Source organism: Oncorhynchus mykiss, chromosome 25, assembly GCF_057628025.1.
Source record: "Oncorhynchus mykiss isolate SJ-2025 chromosome 25, ASM5762802v1, whole genome shotgun sequence".
Taxonomy (NCBI): Eukaryota; Metazoa; Chordata; class Actinopteri; order Salmoniformes; family Salmonidae; genus Oncorhynchus; species Oncorhynchus mykiss.
This window is the reverse complement of record NC_143046.1, coordinates 34,025,919-34,034,597: the sequence shown is the minus strand read 5'-3', so window position 1 is coordinate 34,034,597 and position 8,679 is coordinate 34,025,919. Positions and strand designations below refer to the sequence as shown.

Here is an 8,679-nt window from a genome sequence, read left to right as displayed (position 1 = left end):
ATCACTACATCCTATGGATTTGGATTCTGCTTTGAGGCAAATTTCTGAAGCATTAGTAAAGATGTGATCAATACATGTTGATGATTTCATTCCTGTGTTGTTTGTAACTACCCTGGTATGTTGACTGATAACCTGAACCAGGTTGCAGGCACTGGTTACAGTTTGAATTTGTTTCTTGAGTGGGCAGCTTGATGAGAGAGCCAGTCAATATTTAAATCACACAGAAAATATACTTCTCTGTTGATATGACATACATTATCAAGCATTTCACACATATTGAAAAGATCAATATTGGTAAGTTAAATCTACTAAAATTGGTTTCATGACTCTCTGCATTACCTATGATGCAATTATTTTACTATTTAATGGGCCTAATGATTTCCACCTATTAAAATATTTATTTTAACTAATCCAATTTAGAGGTGAGAGGCTATGCCATTTTTGGACAGCAAATGACTGTTTTCACCAGACCTGGGTTCAAATATTATTTCAGGAATTTCAAATACTTTTAAATACAATTCAAATCAAGCATTCAGATAATCGTTATTTGTAAATGTAGAAAATACAAAAATATTTTAACCCATGTATTGGAAAACAGGATTTTAAATAAGTATTTGAAAATGTAGAAAATACAATTTGGTCAACCTTTTTGCAAATAACTATTCAAATACTCAAATAAAAGTACTTGTTTTCAGCTGTGTACTCAAATACACAGACAATAAAGTATTTCAATAACAAATACTCAAATACACATGTATGTCCTTTCAATGACATTGTACTGGGTGTTTTGCCTTTGGGAATCTGTTTTCAGTCTTTTACAAAGAACACACCCCCTCAGCTGAACTGATTGTTGTTTCTGAAGTGATCGATATGATTAATCATTGGCCTATTGCTACCAGTACATGCAACCTGGAAATGATTGGAAGAAATCAGGATAAATATTTAATTAAATTATTTGATCTCATGAAAGTCAAACACGACCATATTATGTGTTGACTGTAATGTTTGAGATTTAATGTAAACATGGATTCAAAGTTGTGATTTTTCATATTACATTCTGTGTGGATTATTTTTTACTACGGAGCCTACTACGTTCAATACATGTACAGCCGGTGTTATTTATGGCCTATGGTATTTATTTTGATTCTCCTAATTGTGATTATCAGTTCCAGATGTTTTAGGAGGTCGGGAAGTGCGAGGAGGCACTTCAAGAGCTGTTTTGAGCCTACACGTGCTCCACTAGAGGGGGGTTTAATCACAGAACATATCCATGACCGAGAGTATAACATCAGTTCTACAAGCGGATATAGCAACGGTTCTCTCCATATAAAAGCTTGTCTAGATTCAAACGCTTCTCCTCCTCTGTGTACAGATCACAAATGCCTGGATAACAAGCCGAGACAAAAACATCAAAAAAGTAGTGGAGTGTTATTTAGCTTGGGAGTAACCACAATTAATTCCTGAAAGGGGTCTGATTTCGTGCCTTTGGAAAAAGGTAGGCTCTTTCCATTTTCCACTCATTCATTGTCTCTAATTAGTTTTTTGTTTTCTCTCTCTTATTTCAATGGTAGAACTATCTACTAAAGAAAAATATGAAACTTCTGATATTTTTATTGTCAACATCAATTATAGACTTTTTGTTTTATAGCAAAAGGGTGTTTGTCGTAGCTTTTTATTGTAGGCTACTTCATTAGAAAACATGAACAAGGCTGCTGTATCCTAGTCCTCGGGCACATTTGCAACCACGTTTTTTGTTGTCTTGTACAATTGATTTACTCATTATGTGAAAAATACCTGATGATAGGCTACATTCAATATTATGCAGGTTTATTTTAGTTGTAAAAAAAATATTCGATTTTTCTCTGAAAGGGAACCTGAGAACACCACAAGTCACGAATATTCTCAGTAAACCCATACTTAGTGTTAGACAAAAGTAGACGTATTAAATAAACACTATCCCATATTTTATGATATTCTTTGTTGAGTTATCTCTGCGCACGTTACGAAGCAACATATCGCCACCAAACACGGCAATAATCAAGTTAGAAACAAGCTTTAGTTACTTTGTTCCAATGTACATTATGGGCTGTTTGTTGCAGGCTACACATCATACGAAGCCCCGCAAAATAACATGGTATTAATAAGTCCGTTAATCATTTGTGAGAATTTATTTTGTTGTCATTTATATTGTCAAATAACCTGCGCAGTCCACCTGGCTCTTGTGTAAGGTCAAAATACAGAGAGATAATTAAACTGTACACCGACTGTTCTTTGAAAGACTGCTAGAGGCGCTGATTGTAGCCCACTCATCCACTTATACCCATGTCCCATTTATTGGGTTCGTGAACTGATTACGCTGAACACACTAATGCAAAGAGGAGGGTTGTTTTGATATATATTTTGTTAATGGTATCTCATTCAAGTATCACCATTAAAGTTTGAACTTGTCAGATTTTTGCATATGCATAGTGCCCGGTACATGATAACATACAGTTATTATGCTACGTTAAGAGATAAGTCGTAGGCCTAACAAGAATAACTTCACAAAGTCTTCATAAGCACCACATAAATGATTCACAAATTATCTATAACCGTATGTCATGCTCTATAAAGGTTTCATAACTGTGTGACATAACCACCAAAGTCAAATGTGACATAACCCACTATGTAAAATATGACATAAACCTGTGCTTTATAATAAGCACAGCTTAATAAAGGCTTTATAAAATCATATTAAATTGAGGCTTCACAAAGCATCTATAACCTTGTTATGCATGTTGGTAGAGCATTGCAACCCAGGATAGTGATAGCCCCAAAACGTTTGTGATTTTTTATCAAAGACATCACATAATTACATCTGTGTGAAATGCTGATTAAATCATGGACTTAAACATTTTTTAAAATTGGGATCTCCTTTAACAACTTCAAATGTAGTTCCCCAAGTGCATACGCTAAATTACTATTTAAATCATATTCAAAAAACAATCCTGTGCTGTTTAGGGATCATCAGTGATCATCAGTGATCATCAGGGATCATCAGTGATCATCAGGGATCATCAGGGTTCATCAGTGATCATCAGTGATTAGTGCACTGACGGAAGCTCTAAAAACCTGTAAATATCTGCATGTATGAACGTCCCCGCCGCCCCTCCTCTCTCTCAGTCTGCCTGGGAACACATTGTAGAAGAAGTTCCCATATGAGGAGGACATATTGGAGAGATGTGATCTAGTCAGCTCCAGATAGACAAGTGACCCTTGACCTTGTACCTTTGAGCTGTGTGCTGGCTGGCTGGACTTGCTGGTGTCTTTTTACCCCACGTCACCACTGCCTGTGTGTCATTTCAGTTGAGAGAATTAGAGCCAAGGGAAGCTTGCGCGTAAGAGGTCCAGAGTAGAGATGTCCATCTCAACTCAGCTGGGCTTGCTGTTGTGGAAGAACTTTACCTACAGAAGAAGGCAAACGGTAAGCAGTCCATCTTTATATCAGATTGTGTGAAGTGTAGAAGTCCTTGGTATGGAATTGGGACCTTTTTCCCCTGGCTTTGTTTGATTGGAAACTTAAATGAATAAGTTAGTGAAATAGAATGTATAATTATGTTCTTCGTGTTATAATGTTTACAGTATATTCAAAACATGTTGGAATGACTGTATTATTACTGTATTATTACTGTATTAAGAAGAACATACTGGGTCTACAGTTCAGAACTGTTTCGGCTGGGAAGTATGTGTTCGCCTTAAGGCTGGTCTGATGCCGAAAAAGGAAGGAAATGATTGCTTACGTCACACATTTTACTGCAAAATGAAGTTAAATTACCAGTTACGTTGCATGTGTGTTTATTTACTTAATATGTAATTGTTGTAGTGTATGTGTGTCTATAGTTTTGTTCATATTGTGTTAGTGTATGTAAGTTGTTTTGTCTGAAACTTTGTTCCCTCTGCTGCTGTTGTACCAGGTCTCTCTCGAAAAAAGTGATTTTATCTCAGTGAGAAAAACCTGCATAGATAAAGGTTTTAAAAAAATGTAATTCACAACTCCCCAACCATGCCACAGGGACAGCGCTTTAACTTAGCAACGTTAGCTTTAATTGCTACTACAGCTTGTCTGTACTAGTCTTCCCACATGTCTTAGAATCCTGCCTCTAGATGGCTTTACATGTGCTGGAGTAGCATCTCTCTGTCTCCTAATTCAATCAGCATACACCTGATAACCCTTAAACAGAGTTGACTTCACTGTTGCTGGATGTGGATGTGCAACATTGGCTATTTTGAAGTCAGGGTTGTTTGCATTGATAGCTTTGCATCTATTATGAATGAGTTACTAATAAAAGCCATCTTAAGAGAGCTACATCCTGCCTGCGTATGGCGTTGATGCAGACATATTATATGTTGCAGTGAGGGAGCAATTTTGAATGCCAGCTTTTAAGAGCTCCAGACTATTAGCAGACAAGCTAGGCCTACACTAATAAAGAGGGGAAGAGGGGGAGGAGTCATGGTTTCCATAGGCCATGCTCCTTAATGAAAATGCTGACTGGCTTTCTTCTCTTGTTTGTGTTTTCTCTCTAGCTCCAACTGCTAATTGAGATAGTATGGCCCCTGTTGATCTTCTTCATTTTGATATCAGTGAGACTGAACTACCCTCCGTACGAACAACATGAGTGTAAGTATGACGTACCTCCCTGTCCTTTTCATTGTTTCAGCACCCACTTCTTCACAAGACACTCAACTGGTTGGTTAACGCATCCTGCTGTTTTGGCCACAGAGACATTTGGATTTGAAATCTGGGGATGAACTCTGTTGCCTTTTAATAATTGTACACTGTGCTCTGTACAGGCCAAAGAAGCTACAGTATACAAGCTAGCAATATCATGCACTGACATGCCACAGTGCCATGTGGAGGCATTTATGCTGGCCACTCGAGTAAACACACTCAGGCCAAAAAATGAAATACATAGTTTTCCACATACAGCCTAACCGTGTTGATTTTTATGATGGGGCCTTTATCAGGTGTGGATGTTTTATGACTGGGTTTTTTGTCTAAAGCACATCCAAAATATCTTGAGTAATGCTTTCCTGCTTGGACTTGTTGGATGAAACAACTTATCCCCTTGAATACCTCAGTAGTCTACTTCTTAATAAAGCACCACGAAGGACTTAATAAGATGATTACTCGTGATTTAGGTCTGACCAAATCATCAAATCATGGACTAGTGCCAACAACTGTAAAAGCTAGAGGGACTAGTGGCACCAGGGGAAAATGTTTGTTTGCGGAACCCTTTAGTAATTCATTCTTAGGGTAGTTGTTGATTCAGGGGAACACATACACTGTATGACAGGCACCAATTGGCAATATAGCCTAAAGGCTGGTTTACTGTCCATCTAGCAACATTTATATAGACAATTGTTGTAGTGACATCATGAACATTCTACTGTCGTCCGACATCAAACTTGTAGTTGTCGTTATGAAAAAGTACACAAAACGACAGCCTCTGCAGTAGCCCAGTGTATATATATTTAAACACACTGTGAGTACAAAACATTATGAACACCTGCTCTTTCCATGACATAGACTGACCAGGTGAAAGCTATGATCCCTTATTGATGTTACTTGTTAAATCCACTTCAATCAATGTAGATGAAGGGGAGGGCAAGACAAAAGATTTAAGTGCCTTTGAATGGGGTAAAGTAGTAGGTGCCAAGCGCTGTGTTTTTCATGCTCAACCGTTTCCCGTGTGTATCAAGAATGGTCCACCACCCAAAGGACATCCAGCCAACTTGACACAACTGTGGGAAGCATTGGAGTCAACATGGGCCAGCATCCGACACCTTGTAGAGTCCATGCCCCGACGAATTGAGGCTGTTCTGAATGCAAAAGAGTGGTGGGGGGCTATTTGATCATTTGTTTAAGACAAATGGGCCTATTTGATCAGCCAAAACGGTACAGATATATGTTTTACGTTTTCTATTTTATTTGACAGTTTATTCGTGAAGTGGCTCATGATGGCGGTGGACATATTTGTGGTTTTAGGGGGGTTTCAGAGTTTGACACCTTTATTGCCGCTCCATTCTCATGATCAGCTTTCTATATGTGAAAGCTGATGAAGGTCGCAAGGCCTAGGTAGACCATTTGGCACGGGTATGGGGAAAATGTACATAATGGACATGCACTGGCGGAACCAAGCATCTTTTCACCAGAATGAGATAACCGGTAGACGTTCTGATATGCTAGAGAAACCTTGGGTTACCGTTAATTATATCTCTGGGGGGGACCTCACAGAACAGGATCAATAAATTGGCCAGCTACCTCCCCTATGCTAAAGAAGCTTATGTTTATTAGTATGGGACTCGATACTCTGCATTCTTTACGAGACACAAAATAGTGTTACAGCTATGTGTTTAGCAAAGTCAAACTGGTGGACATATTGATCCTACTTTGTGTAAGAGTCTACAAACGTGCTTTAGGATATAGTTGTGGAGGACAAAGCATTTATACAGCCACTAATAACTATTATCAATGGGATGAACACATCTCCTGAGAAATCCTTGTCTACAACAGAATATCCAATTTCTTTCATTCCCGGAAGCCTGTGCTTTTTCCATCTGCCAGAAAACAGAAGCATTAGCTGGTAAATTGCATTCATTTCCACCTAAAGTCTTGGTTTGGCACTAGGCAGAGGCATACTATTCTTTGAATCATACATCACGTGGGTCTGTGTATGTTCTAACTGCTCAAACACCAGATAGGAAAGACATGTTCTTCCTTGCACAGGGCCTGGCTAACCTATTGCTTTTGGGTATGGATGTAAACCACACAAAAAAATAAAATGATAAAAAAAATTAAAAAACATGACAGAGCGATAAGTCACCAAATAATGCCCTTTTTGAATATTTAAAATGGTTTATGTTGAATATGGTGATCGTTTGAAAACTGCCCAGCTAAATGCCATTTAGGATTCCGATTTATCACCCACTAGTTAATTAAGTCGTAAAACTGTGTAGGCTGTTGATGACGATCACTCTTAAAAGCAAGATGGCCACCCTGAATCTCCTAAGCACTTGGCTACTTGGGGTTATCTCTTATCTCTGCTTTCCGTTGCAGTGGGACAGTTGGTAGTCTTAAGGTTTACTGATAACACACACAAATAACTGCTTGCCTCTCGGGGAGGGAGAGACGGCATCTTGGGGGGCAAGGTCCTACATTTTACTTAGGCAATCACTCCCTCACGTCAATAAGGTCTGTAGCTGCTGAGTGAAAGAAACCCTTAGGATGGGACAAGACGTGGTTAGCTGATGCTAGCACATCCGTTGCTGGCCCGATAAGGCAATCTGAGAACACACATCAGCTATCTGTGCTCATCCAGGTGTACCTGCATTTTGCCTAGACAAAAATACAATTTTGGAGCTCTGTACGTGATGTCTAAAGACCACTCTAAGTAGATTCAGCAGGTTGATGTAGAAGCCTTTTAAGTGTCTCAGTATCAGTTCAAACGTGGCTGGATTACCCGGTGTTCTCTCCTGTCCGCTCTCTGTTGATAGTGGGTGAATAGACTGAATAGAAAGATGGAATTGAATACTTTGAAAGTCTTATTTTACATTCATATATGTAGTTGAATGTGGTGTAAACATTATTACATTTCAACATGTACCAAGTTGACTCTTTCTTCCTGGATCTCTTCCTCTGCTCTCCCGCGTCCTCTCTCTGTGTGTCTTATGAATGTACTGTACATTGACCAGTGGTGTAGTAGAGTAAATTCTTTTGCCCAACAGTTTACCCACCTTTTGCATTGGAGAAAATAGGAAGCGTTACTTTTTTCACCACTACATAACTGACAGTGATGTTACTGATGGTTTCCCTGCCTGTGTCTCCGTCAGGTCATTTCCCCAACAAGGCCATGCCCTCGGCAGGAACCCTTCCGTGGATCCAAGGCATCATCTGCAACGCCAACAACCCCTGCTTCCGCAACCCCACTCCTGGAGAGTCCCCTGGGGTCGTGGGCAACTTCAATGAGTCCATGTGAGTTCCCACCCCAAGCTGCAGCTCTATATCGGATAGTTTCCCTTTAATAAGACATGAAAATATTAATACACTTTATTTTGTACTTGGCTCGTTTCATTAGATGAATAACATCCAAATAAAGAAAATGGTCTCTTAAATGTTTCTTTAAAATATCCCATTTATAACTCGATTTGAACCAATTCAATTGTATTCTCTGTTAATCTGTTTCACTGTGGGATGTCTGTAGAATCTCTCGTTTGTTCTCGGATGCCAAGAAGATCCTGCTGTACAGTCAGAATGACCGGAATCTGGACGGCTTTAAAGACCTCATCCAAGCCCTGAAGACCCTACAGGCCAACACCGAAGGTAAGAGGCACCTCCATAGAGTGCCACAGTATGAGTCATAATACCCATAAAACAAGGAAATGATTCCAAACGTTTCTCCATCATTCATTTTCTAACGTTAGCGAAACATATACTGACCAGAAAATATCAATGCAACATGCAACAATTTCGAAGATTTTACCGAGTTTAAGGTCATAGAAGGAAATCAGTCAGTTAAAATAGATGTATTAGGCCCTAATCGATGGATTTCACATGACTGGGTAGGCCAACCCACTTGGGAGCCAGGTCCACCCACTGGGGAGCCAGGCCCAGCCAATCAGCATGAGTTTTTCCCCAGAAAA

The 8,679-nt window shown here is 39.2% G+C and overlaps 1 protein-coding gene across 3 annotated transcripts in view; it reads left to right on the top strand.

The window, feature by feature from the left end:
• Nucleotides 1–1,278: 1,278 nt before the first annotated feature.
• The window catches only part of LOC110505064 (phospholipid-transporting ATPase ABCA1-like), a 40,920-nt gene continuing 33,519 nt past the window's right edge, over nt 1,279–8,679 (top strand). For 2 of the 3 annotated variants that reach the window (XM_021584015.3, XM_090219723.1), the window contains exons 1-4: nt 3,160–3,463; nt 4,564–4,657; nt 7,870–8,011; nt 8,241–8,359. In XM_021584015.3, the coding sequence (XP_021439690.3) occupies nt 3,398–3,463; nt 4,564–4,657; nt 7,870–8,011; nt 8,241–8,359 (421 nt within the window). In that variant the 5' untranslated portion in view covers nt 3,160–3,397. Of the gene's footprint in view, nt 1,496–3,159; nt 3,464–4,563; nt 4,658–7,869; nt 8,012–8,240; nt 8,360–8,679 lie in introns of those variants that run through there. The other variant, XM_021584014.3, reaches the window with a different exon arrangement.